Here is a 16,350-nt window from a genome sequence, read left to right as displayed (position 1 = left end):
TCAGTAGTGCGAAAAGCCCTTAACCCTACTGACATGAGGGCCATGCAGAAGACATGGATACTATACTGTAGCTATAGCAGATTCTCAGTGAGACAAAAAGAGCAAAGACAGAGTCCGCCTAACGCCATGGGCTCGTCATCAACAGGCTGCACAGAACAACACAGCTGCTGTCCGTGACAACATGCCAGAAAACACATGACAGACTGTACAGTACACGCTTTACTAGACATTTACACCCAAATGACTCATATTAGCAGAATAAGAAAATCATTTAGTTTATATTTCCAACTTTTTGAACTTCATCAAAAGTCCAACTTTGACGACATTGTCATTTAATCTAATTTCAGTTGGTTTATTATTTTCTGAAGATGTGTTCAGGAAGATACAGCATATTTTGTTCTATTTTTTGTGTGTTGATCTTAATTTGATCACCTTGTTGCAGGAGAACTTTTCTGCAATGCAGGAAATGTACAACTTCAAATCAAATTGTATTCAAATCAAATGAATACACTTCTGGTGTATTTGAGGTGTATTTCAGTTGTAAAAGGGCTTCTGAGGTTGCAATTTCCACTTTGACATTTCAGACTTGATTTTCCTTTAAAAAAATGTATCAACCCCTACCAAAATGTCCATTTATTACAATCTACATAATAATTCATATTTCTTGTTGCTGCAGCATTATTTGCCTGCTGTAGCAAACTGGCTCAAATTACGATCCTACATCTGTATATAGTTTTAATTGTTGTCAATAGTATGTAGAATTATCACCATTAAAGCATTCTGCTTGGATAATTCATGTTATAAGAGCATCTACCATCCAAAAAAACAGGTAGACTCATAGTTAAAAATAAACATCCTTATCTGTTGTGGACAGACAGCAATGTCATGCAATCACATTTACCTCCACAACTAATTCTGCTATACAAGCAACAATCACACCATTCATGTGGAAAGAGTAGATATGAATCAACAAATTAACACTGCAGTAATGTTTTAATCAACTAATGTACGTATATAATATGTTCTTATTGTCTTCAGCACCATCACAATTAACATCCCCAAAGCATTAGGTCATTCTGCTGCGAGGTCTAGCTTGGATTAATCTTGGGCCTAAACTAACCACCTCCGATATTGATTTCCGTCTGACAGGTTAAGGCATTGAAGGACAGGTCAGCCAGTGTTGCTGCCATGCTATGTTGTTGTCTTAGGTCTCTCTTTATGCAGTGTGTTGTCTCTCTTGTCGTGATGTGCGTTTTGTCATATATTGTTATTTTTAATCGCAGCACCCGTCCCTGCAAGAGGCCTTTTGCCTTCTGGTAGGCCATCATTGTAAATAAGAATGTATTTGTGACTGACTTGCCTAGTTAAATAAAGGTTAAATAAATAAAACAGGTTAGCCAGACAGGGTTTGCATCCCAATTGGAACCATATTCCCAATATAGTGTAGTGCACTACTTTTGACCAGGGCCCATAGGGATTCCCATAGGTCTCAGGTCAAAAGAAGTGCACTACATAGTGGGTACGGGACCATTTGAGAGGCAGACAACCTCTGCCATGCCGGGTCAACCTCTGCCATGCCGGGTCAACCTCTGCCATGCCGGGTCGACCTCTGCCATGCCGGGTCGACCTCTGCCATGCCGGGTCCACCTCTGCCATGCCGGGTCAACCTCTGCCATGCCGGGTCAACCTCTGCCATGCCGGGTCAACCTCTGCCATGCCGGGTCAACCTCTGCCATGCCGGGTCAACCTCTGCCATGCCGGGTCAACCTCTGCCATGCCGGGTCAACCTCTGCCATGTCGGGTCAACCTCTGCCATGTCGGGTCAACCTCTGCCATGCCGGGTCAACCTCTGCCATGCCGGGTCAACCTCTGCCATGCCGGGTCAACCTCTGCCATGCCGGGTCAACCTCTGCCATGCCGGGTCAACCTCTGAGAGTAACAGGGTTTTTTATGGAGAGACCTTGTCCATGCTTTAGTAACGGATATGATTCCTCATCAGGAGCAGGAAAGAACCCCCAGTCTGTGTTGCTGCACACACACACACACACACACACACACACACACACACACACACACACACACACACACACACACACACACACACACACACACACACACACACACACACACACACACACACACACACACACACACACACACACACACACACACACTACTTAACACTGTTTTGCTGCCACAGGAGACTCGGGCTGTGTCTCACATGACACCTGATTTCCTATGGGCTACCCTATGTGCTCTGGTCAAAAGTAGTGCACTATATAGGGAATAGGGTGCCATTTGGGACATATACTATGTACTCTTTTAAACCCAGTGGTTATCCAGATGAAAATGGAATTAAATTCAACCTCTCTCTGCCACACACAAGCACACAGACACAAACACACACAAACACACACACAAACACACACAAACACACACACAAACACACTCATAAACACAAACACACACACCCAAACACACACCCAGGAAAGACACACACCAACCCTGCTGAACTATAAATAGATGCTAGAAGAAAATCTTCAGAAAAAAAATAAGCCGTTGCTTTTAAACTGTTATTAACATGTTGATGGAACAATGTCAAATGCTGCGTTTGGAGAAGAGATCTGACTACATGGACACATTAGGACGATGTGGGATGATGTCATCCACAGAGACACAGCTCTTCACTACATGGACACATTAGGACGATGTGGGATGATGTCATCCACAGAGACACAGCTCTTCACTACATGGACACATTAGGACGATGTGGGATGATGTCATCCACAGAGACACAGCTCTTCACTACATGGACACATTAGGACGATATGGGATGATGTCGTCCACAGAGACACAGCTCTTCACTACATGGACACATTAGGACGATGTGGGATGATGTCATCCACAGAGACACAGCTCTTCACTACATGGACACATTAGGACGATGTGGGATGATGTCATCCACAGAGACACAGCTCTTCACTACATGGACACATTAGGACGATGTGGGATGATGTCATCCACAGAGACACAGCTCTTCACTACATGGACACATTAGGACGATGTGGGATGATGTCATCCACAGAGACACAGCTCTTCTCAATAGTTTTGTCACCCTTGAGATTCACATACTTAATCCCATTTTTCATTACACACATCCACCATTGACAACAACACAGGATAACGATAGAAGTTCCAGAGCAGACACGTTAGAAACACCGCTTGGCACGATGAAGGCTACGCTCATAATCTAGTGTTTGAGATGTTTTTCAAATCAGAATATGGTGCACACCTAAACGATGGACGGCAATGAATGTGGCTATAATGTATATCATGACCTAATCCCCTACGATATCCCTACGACCACCCAATATACATCATGACCTAATCCCCTATGATATCCCTACGACCACCCAATATACATCATGACCTAATCCCCTACGATATCCTTACGAATATCTAATATACATCATGACCTAATCCCCTATGATATCCCTACGACCATCTAATATACATCATGACCTAATCCCCTACGATATCCCTACGAATATCTAATATACATCATGACCTAATCCCCTATGATATCCCTACGAATATCTAATATACATCATGACCTAATCCCCTACGATATCCCTACGAATATCTAATATACATCATGACCTAATCCCCTACGATATCCCTACGAATATCTAATATACATCATGACCTAATCCCCTATGATATCCCTACGAATATCTAATATACATCATGACCTAATCCCCTACGATATCCCTACGAATATCTAATATACATCATGACCTAATCCCCTATGATATCCCTACGAATATCTAATATACATCATGACCTAATCCCCTGCGATATCCCTACGAATATCTAATATACATCATGACCTAATCCCCTATGATATCCCTACGAATATCTAATATACATCATGACCTAATCCCCGACCACCTACACACAAATACAGTCTTCTACTCCAACAACAATACTCAGTTCCTATAATGTCACGTGGTTCCATGGTCAATGACAAGGACCTTCTATACTCCCTAATGTTTTACAAACAGAGAAAAAAAACGGAACATCTCATTTGCATAGACTCAAAGCAATCCTTTCTGCCAGCCAGGCGGCACAAAATGCTCTGTTTTCTATTTGCACGGAAGCAAAGGCCAAGGGGGAGAATCACAGGGACCGGCTCAACTCAACTCCATGCAGTCGTTCTATTTGAGTATCTACATTCTATGTTCCGTTTGATCAGGAGTGAAGAACCAGGGAAAATCAGAGAAGGACCAGCTAGACTCAACTGAACACCATGCAGTCATTGTGAGGTTCTATGTTCCATGTTCTGTGTTCTATGTTCTGTATGATGAGGAGTGGAGAACCAAGAAGAACCAGGGAGAACCAGAGACCAGCTTAACGCAACTGAACTCCATTCAGTAATTCTATGTAAAGTTCTACAGTTCTACTTTCTGTTTGATCAGAAAGCTGCTAATTGTTCCCCCGGGGTTCTATTATTGGACGCGTGGTTCCATCTGTGACTGTTGCCAAAGAGGGATTGCTCATATAACATTGGTTCATTCTTTTCTGTTGTGCGTTTTTTCAAAGTGTAATGTGTGATTCATTATGCTTGGATCACTGTGCAGGAATGGCTCCCTCTTTACTGTGGCTCCCTCTGAATCTGTCATCACCTCACACACACACACGCACGCACGCACGCACGCACGCACGCACGCACACACACACACACACACACACACACACACACACACACACACACACACACACACACACACACACACACACACACACACACACACACACACACTGTAAATCTGCCACCACACCTCTGTGCTCTTATCTCTCCTCTCCACATATACAGGATTTGGTTGAGTCATCACAACACTCTTTTGAAGTGGCTCCTAAACATTCAGGCTTGATACATGTATTTATTATGCAACAGATACTCTAAAATAAGTCTCTGTGTGTGTGGGGGGGGGGGGGGGGGGGGGGATATGTCTGTCTGTCTGTCTGTCTGTCTGTGTGTCTGAGTGTGAGTTACTAATACGACGTAGAATAAACTAGCAAACAGCGAGTGTGTGGGATTTCACTACATGGTGACAGTTTCATGGGGTATTTGAAGAAAAAGGATGGAATCCTCCGGAAGCAATTAAGGGCATTTGTCACACTTGCCAGCGTAAGCTGAAATGGTGACAGGCCGATGCAGATAGATACTGTGTGGTTGTGGGAGAAAGAACAGCAAAAAAAAAAAACACTTCTGAGTTTTCTGTCTAACCCTTGACAATAAATGAAAAGCTGAAGAAATCTGGTCATCTGCAACCCAGGCATCTGGGGGAGAGATTATTCATAATTTACAAAGCAAGGGAAGAGAGCTTGATATTATGTTAGCTGTATTCCAAAACAAAGGCCTAGTCAAGCACGGGCGGGCATGCAATACTTTTGGAGTAATGTTGAAAGTCTAATACCGCATACTGTATAAACAGGACAAAGAACAGACTAGAATCTGAGAGCATGGTTTTGGGAGCATAGAAATAAGAATGAATAGAAAGGGTGTCTCCATTCAAGTCAATGGTGACAGAATTGGTGGACTGGCAGCCCTTTTGAGTGTGCCCATGCCAGGAAGTAAAAGCAGAAAGCGTAACCTTCAATCTGTACTGTGATTTGTTGAGTCAACTCAACTGACATTACAAAAAATAAATTCCATTGCATGAGCCACATCATTTAGCATCGTTTGAATGAACATTCTACATTACCATGGCAATCCAGCATCAGTTGATAGAACATTCCAAAATACCATGGAAATGATTGCATCACAATACCATTGTGAGTGTGCCCATGAGTTTACAAGTCAATTTCCAGGGTTAGAGCTTCCAAGCCCATTCTTTTCATTCTTATTTCCATGTTTGGGAGTTTCTGATGCAGTGTTATGTATTCTAGATCAGTATGCTGGAATGATCTAGAATATATCCAGTATTCTAGTGTTCTGTATTTTAGACCAGTATTCTAGAATATTTTAGAATATATCCAGGATTCTACTATTCACTATTCTAGACTATAGTATTCTGCTGTGTCAAAACTATGCGTTGACTCCGTAGTCTATCTTCTGTTCTAATTGAAAGGCATATTCCAATCATCCCTTTAATAAGTATTGTGGAGGTCTGTAAACACTAAACAGACTCATTTTAATGAACAACTGCTAAACCCAACGTTGGATTGGTTTTGACTGCTTCAGTGTTGCTGTAGTTCTATCCTAATGAGAGATGTCATCTACAATGGTGTTAAAAGACTAGATATTTATGGATCTTATTTCCTTCAGTGTGACTATGAAGTCGCTACACCATCACAGCGCCTCTCTCCATGGTCCTGGGAATGAGAAAACACTACCATAGTCATTGGTGATGAAACACATCACCAACACCTGAAAACCACTGGTCATTATCAACCAATAATTGCAATATAATTGTATATTAGTGGTGAGCAGCATACATGTTGGTGGTCTGGGCTGTGGAGGAATATGGACCTGGCGTATCTCATGTACAACACCCGCTCCTCTTGTAGCTTTGGTCTAGGGATGCATTGCATTGTGAGGTCAGCTGTGTGTGTTCTTTGTTTCACAGCCCACAACCACCTCTGTAGACAGACATGCGCTATACAGGTAGGGGGGTAGAGAGGGGTTAAAAGAGGCTATTGACGTGCACAGTTGACTCTTGCTCTAGTCCAAGTTGTTATTGTGCGTTCCACTACCAAGAGATGTTTGGTTAGTAGAAGAATACGCACTAACGCCCTGGACCAGAGCTAGGTTGACTCAAACTCCCAGCTGACTCATCTATATATGCATACATATAAACAATGCTCATTGAACTGTAGTACAACTGCCGTATGTTAGACATACAGCATGTTTGGGGCTGGTTACTCACCCTCCTTTGCTGGTCGTTTAACCTCTGCACTGATGTTGCACACCTGCCCAGCACGGATTTGTGGAGTCAGGCATCCCTCCGTTTGGGGATTTAAAGGCAAAACCACGTTGTTAAGCACAAGCATACTTTCTGATTCTCCGTCGCCTAGGTGCTGGGGACAGGTGCATTTCGTATACACTATTCCACATGTTTCCACAGTTCCTTTCTCCGATTTCAGGCAGTTTTCCAGCCACGTGCACAGCACCTGACATCCAAATTGACTGGGGCTCGCCTTGTTCAAGACCAAGAATTCCACCACAGACTTCTCCTCTTCGTCCGTCTTCTGCAATCCGTTATAATCGTAAGGGAAAACCCTCCGTAGCTGCACGAAATTCTTGTCATACTGCAAAAATATATACATATTCTTGGAATCACACAGGTACACTATAGACTCGTTGTTTTTCAGCAATTCATTGATCTTCTCATGCGAGTAGTGATCGAATTGATAAGCAAGCAAAGAGAACTCGGAGCAGCTCAAGTCTCGTTTGTATAGTTTAAGGTAGATGCTGTATTTGGTAGGGTCAGGGTTCTCCAACGTCCATGTGCAGTTTGTGTAGTTCTTGGGAAACATCTCAGTCACTGAGTAAGATCCATATATGACCCCCTTGACCAAAGTGGAACACCAGTAGTCTTGTGCACCAGTTAATCCAAACATAACCAGGAGATAGGTGGAAAATATATAAATCAACTGGTTACGAATAGCCTTCATCCTATGTCATTTGGCCTGCAAGGGGGAGAGATGTATAAATGACACCAAGGACTCTTAAAGACACAGTAACAGTAAACAACAGGAACCTGTGTAGGTCTAATACAGGGTGATCTGATTATACCAACGTTTGGTTCATAGTGAGGCCTCAACCTTTTCCGCCTTGGAAAACACCTGGCCAACCATCATCCTTCCTGTTCCACTGTTACATTATGGCGGGCAGTCTCCTGCTCCTCTCCCTTGCTGCCTTTTGCAAGAAAGATACAACTTTGGACAAACACTGCCACCTTGTGGTTGCTATGGTCGCTTGATTTGGGGAAGTCCGCATAAGGGATCAATGAAACTCGTGTCGGTCGTTATTGAGTTGTAATTAATTGGACCGATTTGCGGAACTAGGGAACCGTCAATCTTTTGAATATTTCGAACGTGGTGGGGCTCGCGTGTTCATATGTGTGTGTCCATCACGAAGAAAGAGAGGTGTGTGATTGTGAACAGTTATCATATTACTCTGAGAGGGACATATAGGCTGCATGTGGTATTTTATTGGATGTGAGCTCATTTTGCGCAACTATGTTCTCCATTACGCATCACGAAGAGGTGCTTTAAACCATCGATATTCATTTCGATGAGAATAATGAACTGGATTATGTATTCGGTGTATTCCAAGTCCCTGTCAAAAAGGGTTTTGAATCTGTGTCTATTTTTTTTTAATCAACCTTGGATTTCCGAATCAGAGTCCATACTGCGTGATATGCTGTAGGCTATGTTACACGCCCATCCATCCAACCTGTATCTTTCCTCAATTCAATAGTGGACTAAGAACTGGTTTGGAAGTCCATTATACACTAATTTCATATAAAGACTCAGTGGGAGATGAACCAACCCACACATTGACACAAATACAGCATCGTGTCCCCAGTCCCGATTTCCTTAACATAACTAACATGGGCTTTCTTCTCCTCCCTTATAGGCAGCTAATGATACCTGTAACGTTCTTCCATCTACTAATAGACAGATCTGGATCACGTATCGAGTCGCGAGAGAGGGAGAGGGAGAGAGCGAGAGAATGCATGCGATGTCCTGATTGTATTAATCCTGCAGGCATTGCAGCTGTGAGCAGTGTCACAGTGGTGTGTGAGTAGGCGGTGGAATTAAGTCTATAGAATATTATTCTGAGAACATGAGAATAAGATTTCGAACAATGAGGACTATAAACCTAATTTGAGGACATTAGTATAGGTTATGCATGATACATTGACAAAGAATGCGATATAATAAAATGGCATATTGTGCTGCCAAATGGACAGAATGTTGTCTTTTGGTTTGGGACCTGTTCATATAGTACCTAAATGCTATTTCTCTACAAATATTCTCAACAATGGATAGGTAATTCTTGCATTATCACCGTTTATAAGATTCCTAGGGAACATGCCGTTCTCTGAAAACAGAAGTCCTTTTGCTAAACGGACATGGTTTGAGCGCTTATCGAGGATTACAATTTGGTAGAGGATGCAGAAACATCCGCTTATTTTACTCTCAAATTAAAGTTGTTTTTGCTCCTGTTTTGCAAAGCGATATGAATATAATGAAATATCAACTCAATCCCAATTCACTGACACATAGACGGCGCTAAAACGAGATGTTTTGCCCATTTTTGATAAAAGGCGCACAGAAATACATCTGTTAACTTATTCCAACCCTGTGTAGTCTATGTGTGTCCGTCCCATGGTTGGAATGCCTCGACACATGTTAGAGCCTATTCATTCGAAACAGAGATACAATGCTGCAGCCACAGAAATGTTGATCGAGATGGAATATTTGAACTTTCAGACTAGGCTATATTGGTAAAACCGAGAGCGTTGCAGTAGCCTGGCTGGCGTGGAATCTGTTGGTATTATCTGAAAGCCTGGCTGCTTTAACTGTCTACAGCCAAAAATCATAATAGCATACTAATAATAATAATAATAATAATGCAATTAATATTATCCCCAAAATTACCTTACACTCCGGAAGCTATGGCTATTTTTCCAAAATACTTGACCACATCCTTTATGAAGAGCAAAATGTGCTGTCTCCTTGCGAATCGATACTTCCCATAGCCCAGAATAGAAGTCCAATGCAACAAGATGATCGTCAATGGACAAAAAAAAATGCGTTAGACTCCCGTCTGGATCATCTCCTCCGCGTCGCTTTTTTCCATCAAAACGGACCCAGTGAGAAGCGAAACAACTCGCGACAGCCCAATAGAGAAATAGTAGAATGATAGGGGGGACAAAAATCTACAAAATTACCGTAAAGGTATACCTCTATGGATCATCGACGGGTCCCTTCTGTCTTTTCTCCAGATATATTAGCCTATCAAGACGAGGCAGCAAGAAGTCCAAAAAAATCCTTAGCGGACGGATGTTTGAATACTGAGTAAGTATGGAGGAGAGATAGAAACCGCTCTGCTCGCTCACCCTGCTCAGGACTGGGGCTGCAATATCACGTCACAGCCACTAAGATAAAGCACGTATGGACGTTTTCTTGCTGCGTCTGGTATACCACTTTCCCACCCCCACCCTCTGACACTCTTACATAGCCTTCCCTTAATTCAAGTCACAGGGATGTTCCCTTGGACTTAGACCCGGGGTTTTGTGCCCACTGCCCAGACAGACAGGCGTACTGCTCCTGACGAACCGGCACGTTGGGTTGGGGTTTACCATTCGTTGTTGGAATATTGGGGTATTTTGGCTGCAAAGACGGATGAGCTGGCGCGCGCAGGACAATAAAAAACATTATATATTCTATCATCACGGGATATTATAAGCGGATAGTGGAATAACCCTCCTTATGATTTTGAAACAAGGATATTCATATTTTTTTTATAGATTTGTTCTACATTTTTTGCTCATGTGGCAGGTGTTATGTGTGCTGTTTTGAGACAATGTCTGAAACTCGCCTCTGTCTGTACTAACTAGTGTCTTCTTCTGTTCTTATGCAAAGTAGCCTACAGAACATATCCTCCCTCCTCTTCACGACTGTGGATGTAGTTGTTTCTTGTATTTAGGTCAAAACAGTATTAGGTATGCATGTTTATGCTCATCGAATGATTTGGGGGTTTTGTTGAGCAGTTTAGTCAAGATATACCACTTCATGCGTTCCAAATGTTGCATGGCAGGGACTTCAGACGTTGACCTAAATATGGCAAACTTTTCACTTAAGTTAATATTTTGGTAATATGCTTCGAGGTAAGAATATATCTAATTGAGTCTACTAAGTTAATGTTATAACTTTGTTTTCTTAACATTTTTACTTTTGTTCAACCATAATAAGAGTCCATTGCGCATTGCCAAATAAATATACCGAATTGATCGTAACAGAGACAAAATCAGCTCGCTTTGTTTTCACACACGTATAAATGCACTGTATCTGTAAAGTGTGCAACTCTAAGTTCTTAGTCCTAATGGAACAAGAGGAAATTTGATAATAATGACCAAACATACACCAAACACGGACGTTATTTTGCTCCTTATGTAACGGATTAAAGTTATACTGTTACACTTACACGACATGTACTGTTTATTCAGAGTCTATAACCATACAAAGGGTGAGAATCGGTTCAGTGGTTATTACTGTGGAAGTCATACCCGAACATCTGAATGGTTAAACACAGGCATAAGAGCGGATTGGTTGGTTAGTTGTACAGTTCGCTGAACCGTCGTTTCGAAAAGCGCCGGAGACTGGAACAGGCAAGTAGAGACTGACAGGAGAGTTTGCTTCAAGGGTGGACATGAAGGTTGACTGAGCTAAAGAGTGAAACGATCATCGAGGGCATCCCCCACACACATTCAAATGGTTATGTTACTGTCTGGCAAGTCAATGGTTTGGCACCATACTCCCTGTCAGACAGAATAGGTTGAGTGAGGAGTGAGTTAGGCTACCTAAAGGTCCGTTACCTGCGTTCGTAAACCATTAAATAGATCCACTGACTTCAGCTAAGTGGACTAATTTGGGGAGCGTTGTACGTGTTTTCGCGCAGTTTGTGCTCTTATTAATGTTCCTGGTCAACATACAATTTGTCGAAATATTGCGCACGCAGTTAAGCTACATCTGTTAGATTACTTATTGCTGATTGCTAAAGCGTTCGACGGTTATCGAATCCATCATTGCCCGCAGGCGGTGAACGGATAGGCTACAGATATTCTACATATTCTTACCCTACGAGGTCCGGAGCCTGCTGTTTTTCCTACCTGATAATTCATTGCACACACCTGCTGGCCAGGTCTAAATTAGTCCCTGATTAGAAGGGAACAATGTAAAAAATGCATTGGAACTGGCCAGGTCTAAATTAGTCCCTGATTAGAAGGGAACAATGTAAAAAATGCATTGGAACTGGCGAGGTCCAGAGATGAGTTTGAGGGTTCTAGATTATATGAAGACGCTGTCAACTCGTTTAAGGCAGATGCCTCCACTACAAGATTATGACCGGGCACCGGGGCACGGGTATGACACACTGTGTCTGTTATGGGGTTGAGGAGCAATGAACCGTCTCTAAAATGGTTTGTGATGCACATTTGCGCTGCCTGCCTGCTGGGAGTCGAGAGGGTGGACACTGTGTGTCTGGTCGAAGCTGTCTCTTTCAGTGCATTGTGAGTTCATTTATATGATCCGATCCTCATGACAGGATGCAGTAGATGCAATATTCAAAGCTATGGCTATGGATTATATATATATGTATATATACATGGATAAAATATGTGGATGATATATAATATATTAATGCTATGCCACGGGTCCCTTATGTCCATGTGTTTATGAGCTATACTGTGCTTGTCTCTGTGCTCTCAAAACAGAATCACATCCCTAGGTCTATTTAGCAATAGCAAAAAACGGAATGATGATTTAGTGACTGTGGTGCCATGAGAGTGTATGCCCGCCCGCAGAGACACAGCTGGGAGCTGTCCCTTCAGCACCACCCTGGACATGACCCCTGGGGAATTCAGCACCGCAACACCATGGACAGCAACCTCTGACAAGGCACCAGTATAGACTACCTGCTGTGCAAGAGCATGGACAGCAACCCCCATACAAGACACAGCTGTGGCAGCAGACCCCAGCCCCTTCAGCACCATGGACAGCAGCCCTTATACAAGCCACAGCTGTGGCATCAGGCCCCAGCCTCTTCAGCAGCCCTTGCTACAGCAGCCCACACAGCTTGGTTCCAAAATGGGCTATATCATAAAAATGTAGGAAAACAAAAATGTGCCTTTTAGCCTTCATTTAAGTTTGGATGTGTGGTTAAGGTTAGGGTTAGTTTTAAAATCAGATTTTAAGAAGATAAATTATAGAAATAGGTGGGGTTTTGACTTTGCCCAGATAGTGACGATCCTACAGCTGCAGCACCATGATCATCTACCTGCTTCATACCAGCCACAGCTGCAGCACCACAGTCATCTACCTGCTTCATACCAGCCACCGCAGCAGCACCATGGTAATCTACCTGCTTCATACCAGCCACCGCAGCAGCACCATGGTCATCTACCTGCTTCATACCAGCCACAGCTGCAGCACCACTGTCATCTACATGCTTCATGCCAGCCACAGTTGCAGCACCATGGGGTCATCTACCTGCTTCACACCAGCCACAGCTGCAGCACCACAGTCATCTACCTGCTTCATACCAGCCACAGCTGCAGCACCATGGTCATCTACCTGCTTCATACCAGCCACAGCTGCAGCACCACGATCATCTACCTGTTTCATACCTGCCACAGCTGCAGCACCATGGCCATCTACCTGCTTCATACCAGCCACAGCCGCAGCACCACAATCATCTACCTGCTTCACACCAGCCACAGCTGCAGCACCATGGTCATCTACCTGCTTCATACCAGTCACAGCTGCAGCACCACGGTCATCTACCTGCTTCACACCAGCCACAGCTGCAGCACCATGGTCATCTACCTGCTTCATACCAGCCACAGCTGCAGCACCATAGTCATCTACCTGCTTCATACCAGTCACAGCTGCAGCACCACGGTCATCTACCTGCTTCACACCAGCCACAGCTGCAGCACCATGGGGTCATCTACCTGCTTCACACCAGCCACAGCTGCAGCACCATAGTCATCTACCTGCTTCATACCAGTCACAGCTGCAGCACCATGGTCATCTACCTGCTTCATACCAGCCACAGCTTCAGCACCACGATCATCTACCTGTTCCATACCTGCCACAGCTGCAGCACCATGGTCATCTACCTGCTATATACCAGTCACAGCTGCAGCACCACGGTCATCTACCTGCTTCACACCAGCCACAGCTGCAGCACCATAGTCATCTACCTGCTTCATACCAGTCACAGCTGCAGCACCATGGTCATCTACCTGCTTCACACCAGCCACAGCTGCAGCACCATGGTCATCTACCTGCTTCACACCAGCCTCAGGTGCAGCACCATAGTCATCTACCTGCTTCATACCAGTCACAGCTGCAGCACCATGGTCATCTACCTGCTTCATACCAGCCACAGCTTCAGCACCACGATCATCTACCTGTTCCATACCTTCCACAGCTGCAGCACCATGGTCATCTACCTGCTTCACACCAGCCACAGCTGCAGCACCATGGTCATCTACTTGCTTTATACCAGCCACAGCAGCAGTAGTACCAATTAGTACATGTTCAGCACCACGGACAGCAGCCACAGTTGCAGCAATATCCTCACAACCACAGCTGCAACAACAAAAAAGGTGTTTGGAACCATAGAGATCCTTTTAAATTACTCCTAGTATTCTAGTAGGTAATACTATATCCAGAACCATGGACAGCTCCCTGACAGGAGGAGGTATCGGTACCATGGACAGCTCCCTGACAGGAGTAGGTATAGGTACCATGGACAGCTCCCTGACAGGAGGAGGTACAGAGACCATGGACAGCTCCCTGACAGGAGTAGATATAGGTACCATGGACAGCTCCCTGACAGGAGGAGGTATAGGTACCATGGACAGCTCCCTGACAGGAGTAGGTACAGGTACCATGGACAGCTCCCTGACAGGAGGAGGTACAGGAACCATGGACAGCTCCCTGACAGGAGGAGGTACAGGGACCATGGACAGCTCCCTGACAGGAGGAGGTACAGGGACCATGGACAGCTCCCTAACAGGAGGAGGTCCAGGGACCATGGACAGCTCCCTGACAGGAGGAGGTCCAGGGACCATGGACAGCTCCCTGACAGGAGGTGGTACAGGGACCATGGACAGCTCCCTAACAGGAGGAGGTACAGGGACCATGGACAGCTCCCCGACAGGAGAAGGTAGAGGGACAGGGACCATGGACAGCTCCCTAACAGGAGGAGGTATAGGAACCATGGACAGCTCCCTGACAGGAGGAGGTATAGGTACCATGGACAGCTCCCTGACAGGAGTAGATATAGGTACCATGGACAGCTCCCTGACAGGAGGAGGTACAGGGACCATGGACAGCTCCCCGACAGGAGGAGGTACAGGTACCATGGACAGCTCCCTGACAGGAGGAGGTACATATACCATGGACAGCTCCCTGACAGGAGGATGTACAGGGACCATGGAAGGCCTCCTGACAGGAGGAGGTACAGGAACCATGGACAGCTCCCTAACAGGAGGAGGTACAGGGACCATGGACAGTTCCCTGACAGGAGGAGGTACAGGTACCATGGATAGGTCCCTGACAGGAGGTGGTACAGGGACCATGGACAGCTCCCTGACAGGAGGAGGTACAGGGACCATGGACAGCTCCCTGACAGGAGGAGGTACAGGGACCATGGACAGCTCCCTGACAGGAGGAGGTACAAGGACCATGGACAGTTCCCTAACAGGAGGAGGTACAGGGACCAAGGACTGCTCCCTGACAGGAGGAGGTACAGGGACCATGGACAGCTCCCTAACAGGAGGTGGTACAGGGACCATGGACAGCTCCCTAACAGGAGGAGGTCCAGGGACCATGGACAGCTCCCTAACAGGAGGAGGTACAGGGACCATGGACAGCTCCATGACAGGAGGAGGTACAGGGACCATGGACAGCTCCCTGACAGGAGGAGGTCCAGGGACCATGGACAGCTCCCTAACAGGAGGAGGTACAGGGACCATGGACAGCTCCCTAACAGGAGGTGGTACAGGGACCATGGACAGCTCCCTAACAGGAGGAGGTACAGGGACCATGGACAGCTCCCTAACAGGAGGAGGTATAGGGACCATGGACAGCTCCCTGACAGGAGGAGGTCCAGGGACCATGGACAGCTCCCTAACAGGAGGAGGTACAGGGACCATGGACAGCTCCTGCATCCCAAATTCCACTATATTCCTTTCTTAGTGCACTATGTAGGGAATAGGGTGCCTTTTAGGATGCAGACATTGACTCAACAATCTCTAGTTGGTTGCACAGCTGTTGCGTGTGAGGAACTAATTGTTTATCTCAAGCAATTGTAAATCTGGTAAGATTCTAATGGCATATGGCAGCTAACATTTCTGTTGAACCTGGCACTGTGGATTGTGAACACATATTTCAAGGTTTGGGAAGTTTGTCTCTACAAAAATGTATTACATTTAAAAGATTGATGCATATTATGAAGACCTTTGGATTTAAAATCGTATTGTCTACTGAACGTGATATCACTCATTATATTATTAAGCAATAAGGCAAGAGGGGGTGTGG

General features: G+C 44.9%; 1 protein-coding gene across 1 annotated transcript; it reads left to right on the top strand.

The window, feature by feature from the left end:
• The first annotated feature begins 14,481 nt into the window (after positions 1-14,481).
• LOC129843345 (putative per-hexamer repeat protein 5) lies at positions 14,482-16,008 on the top strand. The gene has a single exon (XM_055911991.1). It carries the CDS (start codon positions 14,482-14,484, stop codon positions 16,006-16,008), a length of 1,527 nt encoding a protein of 508 aa, XP_055767966.1.
• Positions 16,009-16,350: the final 342 nt, after the last annotated feature.

The sequence above is a fragment of the Salvelinus fontinalis genome, unplaced genomic scaffold (assembly GCF_029448725.1).
Source record: "Salvelinus fontinalis isolate EN_2023a unplaced genomic scaffold, ASM2944872v1 scaffold_0122, whole genome shotgun sequence".
Classification (NCBI taxonomy): Eukaryota; Metazoa; Chordata; class Actinopteri; order Salmoniformes; family Salmonidae; genus Salvelinus; species Salvelinus fontinalis.
The sequence above is the reverse complement of the archived record's forward strand: the minus strand, read 5'-3'. Positions and strand labels throughout refer to the sequence as shown.

Coding starts and splice junctions, on each gene's coding strand:
- LOC129843345 (XM_055911991.1), top strand. CDS start 14,482: ATGGACAGCTCCCTGACAGGAGGAGGTATCGGTACCATGGACAGCTCC.